The sequence below is a fragment of the Leuresthes tenuis genome, unplaced genomic scaffold (genome assembly GCF_036924035.1).
Source record: "Leuresthes tenuis unplaced genomic scaffold, fLeuTen1.0.hap1 SCAF_13, whole genome shotgun sequence".
Classification (NCBI taxonomy): domain Eukaryota; kingdom Metazoa; phylum Chordata; class Actinopteri; order Atheriniformes; family Atherinopsidae; genus Leuresthes; species Leuresthes tenuis.
Genome location: NW_027325367.1, coordinates 13,575,266 through 13,597,252, shown reverse-complemented (window position 1 = coordinate 13,597,252; position 21,987 = coordinate 13,575,266). Strand labels below are relative to the sequence as shown.

Genomic DNA, 21,987 nt, shown 5'->3' with positions numbered 1-21,987 from the left:
ACCTTCCCGCCCCTCCTCCGGCGGCGCTCTGCTCAGAAACTGGGGGGGTGTGACGGATCGTGGCGACTGTCCTCACTGATGTGGCTGTCGGCTTTCACGATGGCAAGTTGGACCGCTGCTGCGAGGAGACTCTCACAAGGTAAACGTTCCCTTACGTAATTTTCTGATAATTCCGATAATATGTCACCATCTCGTGAGAAACCGTGAAGATGTTAAAGGATCGCTTACATGGAGAGAGCTGCTGCGTGAACTCACATTTAGACTTGGGCTTATGGGACTCTTTCCTAGAAATAATATAAAAGGACTAAAGGCTCGTCTTCCAACAAAAACCACAGAGGCGCACGTGTTGCCACTTTTTTTTTTTTTTAGTTTTTTATACACGTGTGAAACGAGTATTAAAAAGTAAATTAGGCTATGTCATGATTGTATAATAAATAAATGTTATTTATATAAATGTTAAATAATAATACATGTTTTTGAGCGTTATGGGTTGCAGAGGTGATATTTTATTCAGTTATAGTAGTTTGGGGGGGGGGGTGTAATTAACTTAAATTGTATGTTAGTGTTGATTATTTCTTCCCAGTAAAGGATATTCTGAGAAGAATGTTTGTTATCTTCTTCCCCTGTGCATGTTATCCATGACCTTTCCCGTATGATTATACCGACATTACATTTCAGTTTATATTCCAGTCTCCTGAATAATGCCGAGAGCACCTGTTGATATGTAATGTGTGTAAAGACGTCACACTTTGGAACAAACCGTTTCATCTGGCCTCTCATTGCCCGTGGCTACTGGATGTCAAACTTTATGAACAGCTTGATGAGGATATCTTCAGATAATGCCCACATCCTCATGATTAACCACTTCATATTATCGCTGAAATTCAAAATCCCTAAATGGCCCACATTCAGGATATGTTGGAGGTCGGAGGACCAATACACGGAAACCTCATTCCAGTCTGCAGGTGTGTTTATTATGTAAATATGGCAGCATGCTCCACATAGCAGAGCCAGTCATTCTCTGCTGCTCAGTCTTGGCATCTCCCATATTCCTGCACCGCAAAATGGATTTCATTATTGTAGCAAAGGGAGTTTAAAACTAGGGAAACTGTGACTGATGATGGGTAATTCTGAAGTCAGTCAGTACATTTGGCATGTGACAGCGTTTTGATATGCACATGCTGCATTTGATATTCTGGATGCAAAACTAGTCTTACTGCTGCTGGAGCGGCTGGCTTCACCAGAACAGCCTATGCAAGAGGTGGTTTTGAGGTTTTTGCTGCAGCCCTTTATTTCTTTACAACTGTGACCAGTGCTTGTTAAATTATATTTGCATTCACACACATTTTCACACCCATCTTGCTCTGCACTTCCCATTCACAATCTAAATAACCTTTATTCGTGTGCACACACAGTTCTTACAGATTCTTCAGGAATGCATGCCCCTCCTGCTTTAATGTTCTCCTCCAACAGCACGGTCTCAAGGGACATATTGATTCCTGTAAAGAATAACAGCGGATCCACTAGTAGGCATTCATAAGTCAGCTACTCTGCTTAGTCAGAGGTTTATTTTACCTTCCAGAACGGCCAAGCCGGGCAGTGGCTTCTAGGCTGGCCCGCTTTGCCCACTATGGAATAACTGAGCACAATTCCCTTTGTCATAGGACACGTAGCAGAAAGTCTGCTTTTGCTCTTTGATGTTTGCTGATGACGCATAACGTGACATATCTTTGGTTCTTACCATCTACAATGGATTTTTTTTTTTTTATGTTATTAACATTCTGTTCTTTTTCCGTCCCAACTGTCATTTTATCAAGCATCCAATCCAGTGGCTCCTTTGGATGTGCGTGTCTTCCTTTTGGGTTTCCATTTTCCCTACTCTTCCAACCTTTTCTGACTTGGGGTTATACTTGGAACGGAAACCATGCCGCAGCCACAGCTGTGTAAATGTGCCTATAGTGTTCTAGTCTTCCATTTAAAAAAAAAATTAATAAACATCGTTAGCAATGTTACATCAGATTGCATCAGTCTGCTGTTCCATGTGGTTTCTTCAGGGCGGTTTTGGCAATAAACTCCAAGGTGGAAAACTGCTGATTCATTTAGAGTGCCTTTGTAGTTGCTATGGAAACCGTTTGTTTCTGTTAAATGAAAGTCCTGGAGGTGTGCTCCAGTGTTGTGGCTTAATTATTTGAAATTAGACAGGCCAAGTGCTCGATCTAAATTGGTTAAAAGACATGAGAAGAATGTGCGCCGATGCTTAGTTTTTGTAGGATATCATCTTATCAGGTTTAGTCTTTCTGCTGAGTAACATTATTCAGTTTGTCTCTTGTCTGCTAGAATTTCTTGTTAGTGGTTTTGTTGGCAAATATTAGAGTTCTAAAGACGAATGGGGGAAAAAAACTACCTGGAAGCTGAATAAAACAGAAAAAAGAATGCTGGCAGTCTGAAAGGTCACCAGTGAAGGTCAGAAATCTTGATCTTTGTTTTGTTCTTTTTGACCCTTTTATTCCTTTTGCATTTAGCAGCGTAATGATGGACACGACCTCAGCTCCACAGATCGTGGTGAACAGACCAAATGGGCTGGATGAAGGCGTGGATCTACCTACAGATGACCATCTCATGACACTAAAGGCTTTGACGGAGAAATTAAGACTGGAGACCAGGAGGCCTTCTTACCAGGAGTGGAAAGCCCGGCTGGAGGCAGAATGCTTGGAACAGACAGGAAAACACCAGATCCATGTTGAGCCTGAAGGGAAATTCGCCACAAACAAAGAAACTGCCGCGAACTCAGACGAGATTCAGCGGAAGTTGCCATCAGGTGTGCTGAAGGGATTTGAGAACATGGATGAAGCTCTCACTTGGCTCAGAAGAGAGCTGGTGAGTACACATTTCTCCAAAAATATTTGATATCGTTTTGTATTTTTAATATGAAGTATTATCCAGCACTTGAGATTCGAACACAAAATGCTACTTAGCCAATTAGAATTTGACATTCGTGTTAGTCAGTGTGATAGATTATGACTCAGACAATAGAGTTACACAGAGTTTCTGCAAGTGTAATCATTTTTACTCGGCTCAATTACTCTGCACATTCAGCCGTGGCTCGGAAGCTGGGCCGAGCACACAAAGAGGCACTGATGGAGGCAGGCTGGCACATTACGGGGCCGCAAACATGGTGGACAAAGACTTCAGAGGATCGCAGTCGCTTCACACAGACATGTATAGAGACACGTATAGACATCGAACAAGATGAGAAGTTTGTTTGTGGCTATCCCACTGTGAGCTTTCCTTTTAGACTCTGCCACACAATAAAGACGGCACACTTGGCCCTCTGGTCAGTAGAGACCGTGTAAGCTGTGCCCCAAGCTGTTATGCTGCTTTTAGCCTTCATTCCACGCTGATGCCACTCGTGTCTCCTGTCTTGGCTTTTTGCAGACAGATATGCGCCTGCAGGACCAGCAGCTGGCGAGGCAGCTCATGCGGCTCCGGAATGACATCAACGCGCTGAAGATCGAGCAGACGTGCCACCTTCATCGGCGGATGCTCAACGACGCCACCTTCGGCCTCGAGGAAAAGGACGAGCTGTCGGACCTGCTGTGCGAGTGCCCGGTGACTCCGGGCCTCGGCCTCTCGGCCCCTCTGAGACTCATCGGCGTCACAAAGATGAACATTAACTCTCGTCGGTTCTCGCTCTGCTAGATGGTGCTTCAGACACAAGAAAATGATAATCACACATTAGCTAGTCGTACAATCCTTTGTGTTATTAGGGCTTATGTAGTCCAACGGTTTCTATAAAACAAGATCAATCAAATGTATAATATTAGCAAAGATGATCTACTTAAACCCATAACAGACTTTAGCGTTTAGGTGACTCCTATCAGACTTTCTGGCCTCATCAGCTGCATCATTACCGATGAACCAACGTGTTTCCATATTCTATCTTGGACCCGAGCCAAATTTAGTCAAACACAGAGTGAATATTCAGATACCTTTTACCCCTCAGTGACAGTCACTGAATTTGTTCCATGTCCCGCATCTTAACCTGAACATTTTCTGCTTTGGCAAAGATGCCTTAATGTTGATTCAAATCGTATACTTTGATGGAAATGATTCCTTGTAATGATTGTCTCACTGCTCTGTTTTCTGAACTCGTGATGGGCTCCAGTGCTTCGGCAAACTTTGGCTCCCTTGCACGGACCTGGGCTCTTGGTTGGAGCTTTTATTCCAATGATAACTACTGTCTGTTTGAAGGATGCAAGTGGTTTAATTGCCTGGTTAAACACTGAAATTTAACTAATCTCAATCCCTCTGGATACCCGGTTGCATGATTATGCGGCTCCCCCTATGAGCCTTGTAATGTAGATGAGTTGCCGTAATAACTGGGGGCAACCATTTCCTGCCAATAAATTGGCTTTAAGGGGTTTGCATTTGAAATATAGGCATATAGAAATTGGAGCACAGTCCCAGTGCACCAACAGTAGAGTAGGAAAATGAGATTAAGGGCTTCTTGTGGCCCAGAAGTACAACAACAGAGCGTCACAGCCGCACAACCGTAACCCCTAACCTCCTTTAAAAAGCTCTCGCACACAGCTCGCCATTTAGCTTGTGTCCAACAACAGTTCTTGTGGAACAAATCGCCTTCTGTAACCCTCTTCTGAAATGGAAAAAATAACATTGGTGTCTAGAATTTACGAGTCTCCTGAGCATTGAGGCAAGAAAACAAAGGCTATGTTAACGAAACGCCACGGCACAAAGTCTATAATCGGCAGGAACAAAACTTTAAACCGAGTTGGTCAAACGGGATCATTTAAACGCATCCCTCTCAGGTTAAGTGTCTCCTGTCCCCGTGTTGTAAGGGAGAGTCTGAGCTCAGTATATGCTGAAGCATTGACGTGCTTAGTGATGCATGCGCGGATCTGCTGAATGAGGCTCAGGCCATAAAGATGAAGGCAGCGGTTTGATGGAAGCGGCACGCTTTTCGATGGATCGTTGGAAGAGCATTCACTGCTAAAAGTTGCAAAAGTTTTTACAAATGTCCCTCCATCAAAGCCGGAGTTTTACTAGTTTTCTATCTTCCTGCCAGAAAAACAAGTGTGTTCCTCAAAACTGAACCAAATGAACATGATTTGGATATGCGTGGTGGTAGGGCTGTGGGATTAGGAGTTTTTCTTGTACCCCAATCCCTGATCCCTGCAACACTCCGTCCTGAAGTGGCATGTCTTGAATGATTGTGCTGAGCCGGAGGTTTTCATGCATGAGCTCCAGCTCTATGAGCTTATTGCTACTGAAAACCCACAAGACTTTCAGTGTGAAAAGCTGCCAAGAGGGCATTCTCATACGTTTTCTGATGAGCTGTCAGTGATCGAAGTGGTTTAATCCTTTTTTTCTTTGTCGCCTGCAGAATTCCAACGAAATTCTGTAAACGACCTCAAAACTATTTGTAAAAGAAAAGAATATTTTGGGATTGTTTGGGTTCGGTCTCTGCTTAACAGCTGTCCGTGCCGTGCTATTAATTTCATGCCCGTGAACCTCATTTGCATGACAAAATGACCAGACACTTACTACCTGACAGGCATGAAATCAGACATTATACCTGCAGCTAGAGTACAAATATCAGATATTGTGTATTTTATGAAAAGTAGGCTATGCTGAATGGTAAATAATCCTCCGGTTTTGGGTGCTATTGATCTCACAAAATGCGTCCCTTTTGTTTCAGGGGAGTCGTTATATTCCAGTTGCAATATTCCCAGCGCAGACTTTTTGTTTGTTTGTACGATACGAGGAATGAATCCACCAGGAGCTGCCAGCCCGTTTCACGAATATAACAGATGTGACACCACAGAAAGGCACTTCTCACCATGACTGAGCTCCAGAAACCTCACCGAGGTGTCCACAGCGTGAGGCGGGCGAGCGTCCCAGACTGCAGAGCCTTTTGTGTGGGAGTGCGTCAGCACATCTCATCCCAGGGATGTACTGTGAGGAACGCCACATGAAAGCAGCCCAGACCAGATCACAATGAACGGACAAAAAGGGGCGAATGCAGTTTTACAAGTGATGGGTCACTCTTCTCTTTTGGATGCTGACTTGCACGATTTGAAATGTCCCTTTCTGCCATTAGTGGCTCCTTACGCGCTCGGACTTGGCTTTACCACTTTATTAGCGATTTCCTTGAGAACACTCATAAGAAATGACATCTTTATTGGTGAGTGGTGCTGAAGTAAGAGCTTTTTAGGTCAGAGGAACACTTGGACCAACTCCCGAACACATATAAACATGCCCAGTAGTGGGGAAAAGACATTTTTAACACCACCATTTTCTATGTGGAAAATTAATTGTGGGAAAGCTTATTCCTTACATATCATTTTCATTTTTGATTGCAAGTACATCACAATTAACAGGTTTTTTTTTTTTATGTGGCTGTATTTGTTGACATTTTACACATCCAAAGATTAGTCAACGTTGTTTGGAGGACATGAGCAGACAAAAGAAATACAGAAATGAGTAATTAGCAAGATACATGGAAAAAACAAACGGTGCCAAAGAGTTCGTGTGTGTTTGGTAGCTGCAATGATAAGTTTAAAAACGCTGGACTCTGATTTGGTTCGTTGCCATGACCTAAAAGAGGGCCTGGCAGTTACTTTATATATCTTCTGGCATAAAGCTGCATGAGGTTTTAACAAAATAAGACAAGCACCGGTGAAAATAATAACCTCCTACTGGAGTTGGACAGAAGATTAGAGGCCTTCTAACCACTAAGAACAGCTCATGTTGTTGGCTGGCGCACCGCTCATTTACTGCCAAGTCTGCCGTGCTGCTTGAGTTTAGGACACTCGGATTCGAACAGATGTGTATATGAGTCATCTTGGTCACTAAAGCGAGAAGCTACGTAAGCAAGCTTGCTGGGAGACGCATAGATTGCTTAAGACAGAAGAATCAGCTCTAGTGGCAGAGCGTGACACAAGCTTGTTTTCACCGTCGTCAGGAGTGTCTTCAGTCAGAGGCCGCTTCAGCTCCACTGCAGCAAGGGCTGACTCCGGAGGTCACTACTGCTCTATTGATATAGTGGAAATGAAGGAAGAAATTCCTATGACTAGACCCCCCAACCTCATTAACACAGACAAGGAAATACTTCAATAAATAAAGAATTGAACATATGCACGGATCCAGAAATAAATGACTAGAGAAGCAGCCTAAACAAAAGCTTAGGCATGGAAATCTTTCTCCATTTCATCCTTAAAGTGTCAAACTTGTCGGCCCTATGATCCACCTCACGTCCAATTTGAATGTGTTGAACGCAACAGAGCTGAAGGCGAACAGTTAGCGTGACCCAACTTCATCAAGTCGTGTTCATTAACGCAGGATTTCTCTGAAAACGAAGATTTTTCACCCGATTTTAATGTTATGTGCTTTTTCATGATCAAAATATAGTTTTTATGTATATACTCAATTGTGTGCTTTCAACTTTTTTTTTTTTTTGTATACACTAACACCCCCCCACCTCACTATTTGGGCACCAATAGCTGGCTTTACAGCTGCCAATGCTCCCGTACGTTCAGATATTGTAGTTTAATCCAACTAATTAATTATTAGGAGAGCTACGAGTAAATGGAAAAATTTGTCTGGGAAGGTTGTTCCTAATTTGACCTCGCTCAAAAATATCTTCATTCCTGCCTGGAACCATGCTGAACAAAGCAGGCTCACGCATGGTAATACAGGCACAGCAGGAGCTCCTGTCAGCATTGAACAGTTCATCTGCAAACTCTTTATGAAACAACAGGAGCTCTTTTAATGACCTAATCAGACCAGCTGATGCCTGAAGGAAAGCAACTGCTTTCTTCAATGAGGTGCCTTCCTGAGTAATTATTTGTGCAGTTTGAAATTGGATTAAAGAGGAGAATTTACAGGCGGCGGATTAGGATTCTTTCAAGTACTGTGAGAAATGACACTGACGACATGTCACAGTCATTCAGTCTCCTTCAGTGGCACCACGAGGCGACATGGTCACCATGCGATGGGAAAGATATCTCGAGCTGTCCTGGTAACTTCCTGTCCCTAAACTCACGGAGACTAATCCCAGACTGAGTGTTCAGCAGCATCCTGCATGATTGCTTTGATTAAACGCTGAGGTTCCTCCACGATCTGAAAAAAAATCACAATTAGATCATGAAATCTTTGCCTCTGGAGAGAATTTTGATCCGTGAAAAAGAGAAAAATATCTTCTCACTTCAAACAATGACCATACGGCAGACGGGTGCAAAGGACTACAACATGTTTTTATGCAACATCATGACGCTTGCAAATTTTTTTTGCACCAGCAACATACAATCAGTGTAAATGAGCTGGCATTTTAATAACCACGGTTGGCTGAAAATCTGTAGTTCCGGCTCCTAAATGCCTGTCTGAGTCAGACAGTGAGCAGTAGTACTGGAGTGTAAAGGCACAACGACGAAGGCGATGTCACAAAACGTTAAGAAATGACCTGCATGACAACAACAACAACAAAAAAAACTAAAACCATGAATTTACGTCAGCCATCCACTAAGTGGTTTTGTCAAACACAGCCCCCCCCCCCAAAAAAAGTTGCTTTAAATCAATGGGTCTTTGTTTTTACAGCATTTTCTTAGTCAGTTTGTATAGGGCAAAAAAAATATATAAATGAGTAAACACTGATAAACAAATAATAGTGTAAAACAAAGCCAGTATACAAATCTTACTGATAAACAAAATTATACATAGCAAAATGTCCCGCTGTCACAGCCAGACAGCGGGACATACACGACGAACACCAAAGTTCTCCGGGTGAATGAAGCTGATCGATTTATAGCTACACAAAAAGCACAAACCTCAGACCTCTTAGCCTTCTAAAAATATGTGCACAGTCTGCTGATAAATTCTCCGGAGTCTGCCTTGCCCTGACTGCAGAGATTTGCTACATTACTGATAGCAGTGGCAGATGCTGCCAATAAATGAGTACAAAACCAAAGTAAAACCTTAAAAACAAGTCAGAGGCTCTGAATTCATCCGTCATGCAAAACAAGCAAACTAACTGCATTTCAACTACATGGTTTCCATAAGTGCATTTGTTGATTCAATGGTAACAAGTTGAGGTTTTCCTTGAGTGTAGAGACAATGGAACGTCCTCTTGACAATTAGAGGAATATACAATTAAGCAAATCTTAGGTCAGTGCTAAGGACCACCTTCATCTGATCCGCTTAGCTCTTGCCTCCTGCTCATCTGAGGAGAGGCCATCCATTCCAACCATCCCTCCCTTCCACATGTCAGGGTGTCACCGCTTCCTGGTCCATACTACAGCCGAGGGCTTCAATGTCATTGCTGATATCAGTGATCATACGGTCCCATTCGTCTCCCTCCGAGGCCTCCTGGCCCTCGTCCGAGGCTGTGCTGTCACCACTTCCTCCAGTTGCTCCGTTCCCATTGGTGGTGGAATCGGAGGCCGAGCTGGCTGTACGCTTGCATCGGCCGAAGCTGTCTGTGATGATCCCTCGGCCATCCTTCACTCCTATGGTCTCCAGGAAGTTTTCAAAGTGCTGGCTGTCCTTCTCGGGTATGAAGGGACGCAGGCCTGTAGGAGCGGGAAACAGCTCTTAGAACCAGTGTACAGCGTTGTACATCCACATCTTCTAAAAACTACACTATTAATCTGCATTTCTGGCTAACTTTTCTGAGGCTGAGCTACATAAGATTGCTGTTAACTTATACGGAAATAGGTCTGCTGTACCCAGTAGGAGGAATTTCCTGCTGTCCCCATAGAGTTGTCGCAGATTAATGCAGAACTCATGAATCGAGGCACCATTTCGGTATTCATGGAGCAGAGCAGCAAACTGCTGGATCTCCTGTGATGACAGCTTTGTCCGCAACTGAAAAAAAAAACAACAAAAAAAAAAACCCCACGTAACTTATCTTTGCAATGCTTTGGCTATTTTTATTGGGATAAATTAAAGGTAGAAAAAAGATGGCATTTCATACTGTGGTCATGTAGTCCTGCAGCAGCTCTGCAGCAGTGGTGCTGAGCTCTCCTTCACTTGCTGTCTTGGTCTGAGGGGATGCTGGGGTGGATGCAGATGGAGAGTTTCCGTCTGTATCCACAGTGACCTGGAAAGGACTGAGGAAATGCTCTTTGTAAGCAGGAAGAAACACTAAACTACCCTCAGCGATGCATCCAAATGGGTCTCGATCATTGTGCCGAACATAGAAAACAGTGTACTTACAACGGTCCGGCTTCTCCCTCTTTAACATCCACTTTGCTTGAAGAGTCGTCTTTGAATTTGACAAAAATAAATGACACATTTCTAATTTCAAAGTTCAGCCGCTTGAATAGAACATAACACTCCAAAGATGGCCACAAAATAAAATCACTGAAATCAGACCCATAATCTGTTACATCTGTGCTTGTGGTCTAATTCCATGCGTTTTCTCTTGATAACGACTTTTCTCCTTACCGCTGTACAAAGAAAGGTGCCTCGTAGGTGTTGTCGCTCCATCAAAAATGGCTCTGTCTAAGAAGTCGATGGTTGATTCTGTGTAAACAATCTGAAAGACCTGGCTGAGCAAAAGACACAACTCCTCTGCTGCCGCCTAAAAGACAAAAGAAATCAGCAATTAACACTGGATTCTCCCTCCAATCGTGTCAACTTGACATGCAACTTCATTTGAGACTTAACGAGTGCATCTCGGATAGCTGAATTCTGCTCTTTTTTACCGTTATTTTCCACCCTGGGTCTTTAAACCAGACTCCGGACAGCAGCTTGCTTTTCTTTAACGCGTTTAATTTTCAAAACATCCCAAACTTCTGGCCTGGCCCTTGCAGCTACACAGGCCTTTTGTTGATCATTTCTGTATTGGATTCCGGTGACATTTGGACTTGAGCAGAGCCAGCATTCCCCTTTTACAATTTCACTCAAACTCCTCCAAGCACTTATGCCAACAGCCGAGCGTGCAAAATATTACCTTATTATCAACTGCCAGCACAAGCAGACAGCAAACTTCCACAAGCACAGCTCCGCTTTCTGACAAGGAGCTCAAAGTCTGGGACTTATTGAGATCAGGACACGAACTGGGACACGGAGAGCCCCCAGACTCCTGGGCTGAAAGACAAAAAGAGGACTGTTTACTAGATGCCTTTACACTAATTTGTTCATTTTGAAACGCATGAATCACTGTTAAAAAAAAAGTCTTGCTGTGCAGTATAACTTTAGTCACCACATAGTTTCACATTCCAGACAGCTTCTGTTCAGTGGTAAAGATCCATATTAAGAAGGGACTGTGCACACGTATAACTTCAGGTAAAGTTCCCTTCTGAGTGCAGGTGGGTCAGCTTCATGTTCCTCCCTTTAAATCTTTCAATCAATCAATCAATCAATCAATCAATCAATCAATCAATCAATCAATCAATCAATCAATCAATCAATCAATCCATCAATCCATCCATCCATCCACTTGTGTCTCCCTGGCACATGCAAAATGATCACTGCTCGTTGAAATGTTTATCATCAAAGTGGTTTCATAAGTAATGTGTCACTGGAACAAGAATATCAGAGACTCAAAAATGCACTTTCTACCGCCGGTTTTCTCTTTACCCGTTTTTAGCACCACAAGGTGCAGCGAGTCATCCCTGATGTAGGAGACAGCAGCAATATCATGTATGGGCACTCGCAGGATGATGTCCTCTCCATCTCGCCACACCAGTTTGATGTTGTATGCCGACAAGCTAACCACTGCATCCTGCTCTGGCGTCAGCTGGCCCGCCAACTGATGCGACTTCTAAACCAAAGCAGTGCGGGGACAGAGGAGCCTATTTACTCACAGCAAACAGTATTCTCTGCTATTTAGATTTCAGTTGCATAGTGATAACTGTCCGAGTTCAAAAAGAAAAAATGCAAAAGAGAGAAATCAAACTGAGGGAGAGGATTTAATCCTCTTACTCGGATACTTACCCTTGCATTGTCAATTAGCTGCAGGACCTCTGTCCTGCTTGATGGGTTCAAGTATCCTGGAACTGATGTCAGCTGTCCCAAGTACTGGACAGAGCAGAGATATTAGACAATGAGCTGCACAGAAATTCCCACGGAGACAAAACGATAACCAGGTGTCAGTGAGAGAAGACTGAGAGACGCAAAAATACGTCGATGAATTGAAAAAATAATAATTTGGCAGCTCAAGATGTCAATTTGCTTCCTTCTCCTTTACCTCATCAAATAATTCTGACAGCTGGTTGAACGAAATAAGACATTTTGTGAGATCATATTAAGCTCTTGCAAACAGTGATGAACAGTTATAATTAAATTAAACTAATAAACCAGTCAATCAAACCATTTGTTTGCTTCAGGGCTTAAAGAGTGAAACATATTACGAGACAGAGCTGTATTTCTCTTGTGCAAACACTCACTTTGACTTCCTTCTCAATGTAGTCGTTGAGCAGGATGTCAGGGTCGATGCGGTGGTCAGGCTGAGACAGAGAGAAGGTGTGGAGGGCCCTGCGCTCTGTGGCCTTCTCCTGGGCCTTCTTGTCCCTCCCCTTCTCTCCTTTCAGGAAGACTCGCTTGAACGGAGACACGATACCAGGCTGTTTAAAACAGACAAAGAAGAGCGGGGATGAGTTAACACGAAGACTACCATCTGTGTGGTGACGCAACAATCATTCTAACTTCCTCAATCTGTTAGGACACACAGATCAGGACCATACAATAATCGACATAGTAAACCAGCTGCAATCTAATTCTGTGCAACAGCATACAGGTTTGTGACAGCATCTATACCGATTACAGACATATCGTGTAGTTTAACAGAGTCAAGCGCTTAAAAATGTGGCTTTTAGTTCAAGGACCCCTGAAACAAATGAAAAAGAAGTGGTAACAGAATTGTGTTGACAGTGCCGACCATTACTGTCATTTCTGCTGACCCTGCTTCTCCTCTCACTGTGATGGAAGAAGAACAAACCTCCACGTTGCTCAATGCATGTTTTTCAAATACAACAACAGCAAAAGGAAGTGTAGACTCTATAAGACTAATATCTCAAAGGATTTTTAAAAAAGCGTACCTCGTTCTCCATGAAGTCTCATACAAAGGAATTCGCCTATTCGACTTCAGCCTCACAGCTTGGCTGCGGATGCTGCGACACCAACTCAACTGACACCTGTTGCCTCCACTCGCACACACTGACAGCGGCCAACTGCTGACAGCGCTACAGGACCGAGCCCGAGCTGTGCGAGTCAGGGGTGTGACCCCCCAAAATCGGAAGGGAAGTGTCTCTGACTTTATACTCAGGCACAAGAACAGGAAAGGAACCCGCCACAACTTCCTGTGATGACACGTGCTTTGAGTATCGAAATACCTTTTTTCCCCCCCCAAAAGACTTCTCACGTTTTGAAAAGAGGTCGGTAGATGTTGACGACAGACAAAAATGCGATATGTGCTGCCTTTACCAACCAGGTTTACATTTTGATGTCAAAATTGCCTCTTTCCGTCCCTCTTTCGGGACTTTGTAACTCAAAGCCTATGTGCAGCACTGCTAAACCACAGAAACAGACGAGGGTGTACATTCTGCTATACTAACCACAGCCGTCACATCTGCAATGCCGTTTATGTTGCAGATTTTAGCTAGAGAGAGCTATGTGATGAAGCCAAACAGGAGTCCACATCAAAAAGATGTGAAAATCTGATCCAAATCAAGGAGTGAACATCATTTAGAAGTTTCCAGCAGTATTACTTCAAAGCTACATTTAGAATCTGTGGTTATATTAACCCCATGCGAGTGTCCTATGTAAAATCCTGGTTGGTAGCAGGATCATGCATCCAATTTTGAATAATCTGTTATGAGCAAGTCAGCTGTGTTACTCTTACACGGGACCTTTAGTACGGTTCCTGTCTGATGTGCTGACATTTGATCAGACGTTAGACTCTATAGGAACAGCACAACCGGTAGGACCACTGCATTATTTAACAGTACGCCACTATTGAAGACAAGTGCATTAACATTTTACAGCTTCTGCTTGTGAAATGTGAGACAGGAGCGAAAAAGGCTGACTCCAGTGACAGGCCACAAGACAAAGTGTCACGAAAGTGTTTACGAAACAGCCCGGGTGAGGGATATGTAGAGATTATTTGCGATGTAACAGCCAAGCTGACAACAAGTGACCTGTCAAACTTTCTCACACAAGAACAATGCAAGAAAAACATACAACAGTTGTAAGATGATCCTACACACTCAAACAGGGGAAACACCAGAGAGGCAGCTTCTTCCTTGCACCATACAGGTTGAAAAAACATCCTCCATTCCTAAAGGTGATCTTCTCTTACTTATGATGAATGTCTGCTGGCAATACTTGAAGTAAAATGCATCATCTTGGTTCCTAAAATTGTTCTGGTTATTGGTTTTTGCAGGCCATTTCCATTCCAGCAGGGATAACAGATAGCCAACACAGTGTATATGTGAAAGAAGACAGTCATCATTAAGCTGTGTTCCTGTAAAGTGCAGCCATGCAGTCTTTGACCAGCCCTTGTTAGAACAACATTTTATTCTACGCCACAAGTTTCCAGACAAAGAAACGATGAGTTCCTATACAAATTCAGATACATCAGTTCAAAGTAACAGCTCATCATGCCAGAGCCTGTCCTTTTCGCAGAGAATATGTAAACATCTGGGCCAAATGGTATACACCATCAGCACCGTGTGGCGGAAACAGGAACTGCAGGAAGCGAGGACGCTCATCCCTTAAATTAAGCTAAAACAGACTGAAGAAAAGCATCAGACTAATACCTAATACCACTAAAGCTCTTCGTTAATAATTAACAACGACATCTTGCAACTACTTTGGCTATTCCAACCTTTTGTGGAGACATGTTTTATTTACGGCCACAACTTAGTAAACTCTCGTTTGCAATCAGATGCTTTGAGTGGAAAGTTGAGTGGAAGTTCTTATCGAGGTAAAAGCACATTTAGGGCTGCTTATCACTGCTGGGAAAACATTTCCTTGTCACAACAAACCCTCTAGGCTCTCTGTCCAAATTCCCCTTCCAAGTGGAGACGGACGTAAAAAGGCTACATTGGTTTCTGTGGTAGAACGTGCTATAAACGACCACCTCAATCACGAGAAAGATTTAGACTTCAGATCCCAAACTTTAGAAATCACGTTTCTCGGGCTTTGAGCTTGTGGTGTCCTGCCTCCGTTTCCTCCTCTGCCAGCTAGGGAACAGCGGTACGTCCCCTGTGTTTGTTCTAGTTCACAGCAGGAAGCGAAGATAAAAAAAGGCACGTCTCCAAATCAACGATGTGTCCATTATAACGATATGTCTCCACAACAAGCTGAAACCGGAGCGCGGTTGTACATACGAGCGAGCCGCGGGATGGTTGGACCAACCAAGATGTGCCTATTCTCTTATAGCATGACTGGCACTGATAACCATTGACTTTGACAGCTGATGTGAAACACACGGGGCTTACGTGACCTACGCCTTTCAAAACAAGGAGTTATTACCCGGGAGGACTTCCATTATCTTTAGGCGAACTCCATCGTTGAGGTACAAAAAGCATTCTCCTCACTATTGTAAGAACAAAAACTACTCCTATGTCGGATTATGAAGGAGTCAAGTAAACACACCCATAGCCGATGATAGGCAGAAATGGAATATTTATGAAATATGAAATGAACAAAGCAAATAGCGTTGCAGTTTACGTGATATAACCGTATTGAATATAATTATCCCAAAGCTTGTCGTGGATCTGCATGGAGACGCTAACCTCTCAAACCCTCCTTGAAACACCTCGCTTTTCCAGAGGTAATCAGTTAAGCTTGCCTTTATTTATCACAATTACGCTTTTTAAAATCTAATGGACTCTAGTTGATGGAAGAGTTTTCTTTGTCAGCGTTGTGGTGTGGAGGGTTTGCCTGTGTACGCTAGTCGGCTAAGTGACGCTAAACTTTACTTAACATTGGTCGACTTAACTTCATCAGCTAACCGCTAGCCTAGCCTACTCTAACTAGCTAATAAGTTAGCATGCAGTCAACTTGCCGAAAAAGTATGTCAGTAACTCTACTCACCTTTTTTACTTTTTTCACATCATCCTCCATTTCTAAGTAAAGATTCTCGTCTTCATATTCACTTCAGCTCGGAGATCCAGGTGAGACAAGTTGTTACCACCGAAGCTTTTAGCCAAGCAGTAGTCTGACAGTAGTTAGCTTGCTAGGCTATCTTAACGTAGCATAGCATTTGTAAAGAGATGCCCAGTTTTGAGCTGATGGCAAAACGCCATCCTAGTTCCTATCTCGTGCGTAAACAACCAGAAAAAAATGACGTAACTCCACAAATGTAAAAGAGGGGACGTTTCCTTGCATTTAAAGCAACTAAGGAAACGGCCAGCTAAGGAGACAAACTCGGACAAAACAGCCAAAACTTTTCAATCGTGCCGCCATTTTGGGCGTTAAACTGTGATCCAGCATGCTTTGCTTTGCACAAACCAAAACAGGCAGCTGCTGCTGTACGTTCCTGTGATTCCACTGCCCAGCGCTGAGTGGAGTCAACCTGACAAGTGCGCTGAGCTTCCATTACAAGGCCATTTAACTCAAATAAAAATAACAAATCCAAAGAGAGAGGCTTCAGAGGCCGCGTGTGCATTTAATTACTGCCTATCTTATAGCTCTCAATGCATTTTTTAAGCAGCTTGATGAACTTCTTTTAAAGTTTTTATTTGTTTACTGCGAGCTCCCTTGCTTGTTAAAACTTTATTAAAATATGGATTCTTCTTAAACAATGTCTCACAGAGAACTATCAAGCATTACATTGTATTCATGCATTAAGCTGGTTCTTATAAACAATTATGACAAAATTAGCACAGAAGCTGTCAAAGTCAAAATATTTCAATAACACAATATGTTGACACACTGGTTACGGTCCCTGTGTTACCAGGATAAAAATATGTATGGGATATCGATGCAAGATTGATTTTTTAAAATTATTATTATTATTTTATTTATCAGATGAGGGGGAGATGAGACAAATAGAGAAAGACAAAACAGCTGTAGAGCAGGAGGACAGCAGTCACACACTGGTTGGGCTGCACACCAGTGCTGGCAATAGAGGGGTGAAGTATTCCGCTTGGTCAAGAAATTGTCTCCTGTAATTTCTTAATGTACAAGTAGATATGCTTCTACATTAGTACTAAATGCTAAGATATGGTTCAGCCCATCCCTGCTCAAAAATATGTGTTGCTCACTTCTCTTGGATGTTTGGGGTCCTTTAAGGCTAGCACTCAAGTATGAATGTACTCAAGATGAACAGATTGCAAATAGTGATGCAAGTGGAACAAAGTGCTACAAGAACACTTGAAGAACTGTCTATCTTCAAGAAACTCATGAAGACCCAGCTCTTCAGAGAGCATCTCCTATCCTAACACTTACCCTGTACCTCCCTACCCCCTCTACTGCACTTTCTCTTTCTGCACTTCCCTCTATTCCTGCACTCTATCTCTACACTGTCACCCCTGTCACTTCTGAGCGAGTCTGACTCGTGGTTTCCTTCTACGTAGCTTATTGTTAGCTGTAATGTTATCTCCTCATTTGTAAGTCGCTTTGGATAAAAGCGTCTGCTAAATGCATAAACATAAGCATTATGATGCAGATCTACAATTACTCTTTTCATCTCTTAGCTTACTGCTGGAACTTTTGTTTGCGAGTCATTCTGGACTTGCAAAATCCACTTGACACCTGTTACAAACTGAAAGAGAAAAAAAGGAAAGGGGTACGCCTCTGTGTCGACAGCCTCTTTCATAGCTCATCTGTTTGTTGCTACCTGAAACCTAAGCGCCTGTGGTTGTGTTCAGAAGAATCACTTTTTTTTTTTACACTGCTAATAGCAAATTATTGACCTTGTTCTCTTTGTTGCACGGAGAAAATAGCTCTTACGGTCACTGCTGTCACTTTCATCTGTCAAAAACGTGAGGCATGAAGGGGAGTACACTACTGATGTATTGCACTTTCAAATACTATATTTATTTTTCTCTTCTGGGATGAACAGTCTGATATATGAATCTACAGTAAGGCTTAACATTACATTTTCAGCATAATATTTCTCTTTTTCATCTATAAACCAAAACATACAAAAAGAACGTTAGCACCATATGTTATTAATAATATTCATATTGTTCCCAAAAATAGGGTGTAGGTACAACACTGGACATCAGTTTTTCTTTTTTTTTTCTTTTAAAGAACAGGGATTCCGTGAAGCAATTTACTTACATGTTATATTTAACAACAACAAAGAAATCCTTCCTTAAATGTTCTCAGTCACAACAAAGGTTGCATGAGTCCACTTTCATAAACAGGCTACGTTTTGTAGCAAATTGGATCACTAACATTATGCCAACTTTTGGAATACCCCAGATAAATCATATAGCCTAGGGAATATCCTGATAGATTCGTGAAATACACCAACAAGCTAACACAATCTATAAACTGATTGAATATAAACAAAGCAATATCTCCAAACACCTTCAATAACAATTCCAAAAAATCAGCAGCAATTAATATGCCAACCATAGTTGCTTTGTTGGAATATCAAATCCATTTTTAAACAAAAATATTACAGCCAATTCTACAGGAACAACAAAAATAGATACACACAGGTTAAAGACATATAGGTGACAGGAATTTACAACACAGCAATCACATTCTATATATATATTTTTACTCAACTCCCAGTAGCTCAAGTACATTTGTGCTCCTGTGCCTCTGCTAAAAAGATGCATTTTGTCATCTGCCAGTTTCACTATTCCAGAGAAAAAAGAAAAGAAAAATCATTGTTCAGACTGAATCCTTTTTTTGAAAAAAAAAAAAATTCAAAACAAACTGTTGAACCCAGTAGAATAAACATTGTTTGAGCAGAAGAGCAACTGTTGTTTTTTGTGCAGATTGGAAAATCAAAAATGGCACCATGGAGGGTTTTTGCTGTAAACTGAGTGGATTTGAGGTGCTGGCTCCAGAGCATTCTGAGACTGCAAGTTTGTGGGGTGCAGGCTTTCTCAGTCAGCCGGAAAGGCTATGCTCTCGGAGAGCCAAGAAGCGGACACTGCAGTCCGCAGTGGTAGCACCTTTTAAATGTATTTGTTCAGCACCAGGTTATTGGCAAAATGTAACGAAGGAAGAAGAAAAGTAAGAGAAGAAAATGCACCAATTTATCATCTGAACATATTGCCCCAGTAGTCAAAAAAAGATGTTTGTGACACAAAGTTAGAGACTTAAACCAGGTAAAACACCACAGTGCCCTGCTGCTACACATTAATGCAAAAATCAAACGGTCTTTTGTGCAGTTGAGAGCACTCACATGCTAAATGTTGACGGTCACCTCACAATGAGTCCTGAAAGGCATGCTGGGAGGTGGAAGAGAAACCGGAAAAATTAGGCTATTCAAAAGCAAACCGATGATCGGGCGTCTTTCATCATTCTGCCTTAGGAAAATGCAACATTACAGATTTTTGCACATTTTGTCGTCAAACTTCTTCCATGTTGTAGTTGAACTGCAAGCATTATTGTTTTGGCGAGAGGATGTACTGTTAACACGAGGAAAGTTTACTTCTTGGCACAACAAAATCTTTCATATTTGCAAGACAGTAGACGATTTAAAGGCATAGACAAAAGTACCAAACAATCACTGACCAAATCGTTCAGCGTTGTGGCTGCCATATGTCCTGGCTCTCCATCAAACAGTCCAAAAGTGATGCTTTTCCAGCTCAGTCTGAGCTTCCAGTTGTACTTTGCTGAATCAACTGGGTTTGTAGTGATTCTGCTTCGCTCAAACTGAACAAAGATGTTCAGTATTAACTAACTTTTTCTACCGAAACCAAAAACAGGCTTTAACTCAGCTCCTGTTGCTTGGCTGTGTCGCACTGAGAAGTTCAGTTGTAACTAATCGAGCAGGGTAGTCCTGCGGGTGACATCTTGGATGAAACTGTAAGACTGAAAAAGAAAAAAAGAAAGAAAGAAAAAAAGCATTGTCAGCTGTGGTGTATGCGGACAGAATTGAGAACGTTGCTTAATCTGGGGTGACAATGTTTGTTTGTTTTTTTCTTCATCATCTTTGTGAGCATGTTGGCACATGAAAAGGAGTAAAGAAAGACACTGGAGTTGTTGTTTGCGGACCTGGCTGCCATGGCTGGACTGAAGCACCCAAAGTTACAAGGCACAACAAGGACTGAGACGAACAAACTTGCTGTTCAAACGCTCTTGCTGTGTGTTGTGGCTATCAAGGGAGGTGGCGGTGGGCAAGTAACCTGACTGAGACAATTCTTCATAGGAGATTGCTTTCTGAGTTTGATTACAATATAAAGTGTGGCATTTTTTACTGTATTGAGACTGCTTCTACTGCCTTTTATGCCATTTAGATCTTGAGACCTGTTTATAATCTAAAAATTAGGAGAATGTGGTTGCAGAATGTGGCAAATGGTAGTTGTTCTGTAGAAATATGTAAATAATACTGCGCGTTTCTTAAAAATTCAGACTTGTACATAAAGACTCTTTCTAGCCTTTCAAAATCATTTTAATTGACTGTCATTACTCTTCTTTTATTGACACAGTTACGCAAGCATGAATGCTCAGCATTTTACGACAATTAAGCACCACTAAATTAAAGATAGCCCAGTTGTAAAGAACTTTGTCTATGAGGCTATGTAATATCGTTGTCCCATACACACACACATACTCAAAAATGAATGAATCACAGTGTATTTGCACCTGATTTTGACATGTGTCCATGTCTGGAAAAGGTCAGCAGTGTTTAGAAAGGATGCACTGCACGCCAGGCAGCCAACTACCACAAAAAACTGCCCCCTACCCCCATTAATAAGAATGAATAACCATTCCCGATAACACAAAATGTGCTAACCATAACTTTGTGGTACAATCCCAGCCAAGGAGTGGTCCAGGATTCAATATGCTAAGGACAAAATGGAGACCCTTGAGGACATGCCTGGGGATGAGAACTGCATTGAGACACCCCTGAGTCAGCTGGTTCAGTGGTCTTGTACAATGGTCCTGAGGAACCCCTGTATTGGCTGTTTCTTATTTCTTTTTTTCTTAGTTTAATAATACTAATTCATTATTTACTCAAAGACTAACTATCAACATGGCTGTTCATTCACTACAACATAGAGGAACTACTCTAGCTACTATGGTAAATAATGAGCAACTTGGTTGTTTGCATACACATGTGTTTGATCCACCTAAGCTGACCCAACAGTTCTCAATTACTCAGGGCTGAACATCACTTTTTAGCTGAAGGGTGGCAGACCCTGGATGTTGAAGCTCTTGGTTATGGCAGTGTACCTCATTGCATGTTCTCATGTCAGGATCTCCGTTTTTATTTCAGCCTCAACCCCGTTGTTCAGTTATCAGAGAGTGTGAGAATGTTAGATGGGAGCACGCCAAGGCCGAGCACCACAGAGATGGGAAAGAGGGCGGAGCAGCAACCAAGGACGGAGCCGAACAATCAACGGGAGAACAGAACCGTGGAAAAGAGCTGAGGACACGGGCGTACAGACCAACAGACACGCACGCATATTTAGGTAACAATTCATACTGTGGGCCTTACAATCACCACCTTTCTCACAGAAGCACACAAGGACTCAACCATAATCCTGTCAGGCCCTTTGGCAAGCTCTGTTCTCGTGTTCTTTTCCATCCCCGGCAAAAACCCTCTTTCACCTTTACCCCGGACTTACGGTGCATCTGCCTTTTACAGTACGATGTTAGCAGGCATACAGCTAAGCAGAGAGCCAGTAAGCCAGGAAAAAGGAATCTCTGTGTTGTGAAGGGCTTTTGGTCATTCCCCGTTGGGTGCATTTGTACTAATGCCTCATATTAAACTAATGCCAAACACTACAATGTAAAAAACACATGTTATATATTTTAATGAGCTATTGAGATAGATAAAATTGGAATATGAAATGCATTCATTTTTCACATGAATTGTTCAATAGC

General features: G+C 42.3%; 3 protein-coding genes across 5 annotated transcripts in view; 1 reads left to right on the top strand and 2 right to left on the bottom strand.

The window, feature by feature from the left end:
• rps12 (ribosomal protein S12) overlaps window positions 1-21,987 on the bottom strand; it is a 148,603-nt gene that overhangs the window by 37,315 nt on the left and 89,301 nt on the right. The window lies entirely within an intron of this gene.
• Window positions 50-7,388, top strand: fam167ab (family with sequence similarity 167 member Ab). Of its 2 annotated transcripts, none has more exons than XM_072361915.1 (3): window positions 50-139; window positions 2,526-2,877; window positions 3,436-7,388. In XM_072361915.1, the coding sequence occupies exons 2-3, from the start codon at window positions 2,530-2,532 to the stop codon at window positions 3,697-3,699; spliced, it is 612 nt and encodes a 203-aa protein (XP_072218016.1). In that variant the 5' UTR covers window positions 50-139; window positions 2,526-2,529; the 3' UTR covers window positions 3,700-7,388. The 2 variants fall into 2 exon arrangements, with proteins under 2 accessions (XP_072218016.1, XP_072218015.1); XM_072361914.1 differs by having other exon boundaries at window positions 2,523-2,877.
• ccm2 (CCM2 scaffold protein) lies at window positions 8,330-16,455 on the bottom strand. 2 transcript variants are annotated; one of them, XM_072361912.1, is made up of 10 exons: window positions 16,060-16,455; window positions 12,408-12,584; window positions 11,956-12,039; window positions 11,599-11,782; window positions 10,970-11,106; window positions 10,462-10,597; window positions 10,231-10,279; window positions 9,989-10,124; window positions 9,741-9,879; window positions 8,330-9,584 (listed from the first exon to the last, which is right to left on the bottom strand). In XM_072361912.1, the coding sequence occupies exons 1-10, from the start codon at window positions 16,087-16,089 to the stop codon at window positions 9,280-9,282; spliced, it is 1,377 nt and encodes a 458-aa protein (XP_072218013.1). In that variant the 5' UTR covers window positions 16,090-16,455; the 3' UTR covers window positions 8,330-9,279. The 2 variants fall into 2 exon arrangements, with proteins under 2 accessions (XP_072218013.1, XP_072218014.1); XM_072361913.1 differs by lacking the exon at window positions 16,060-16,455 and adding an exon at window positions 13,059-13,241.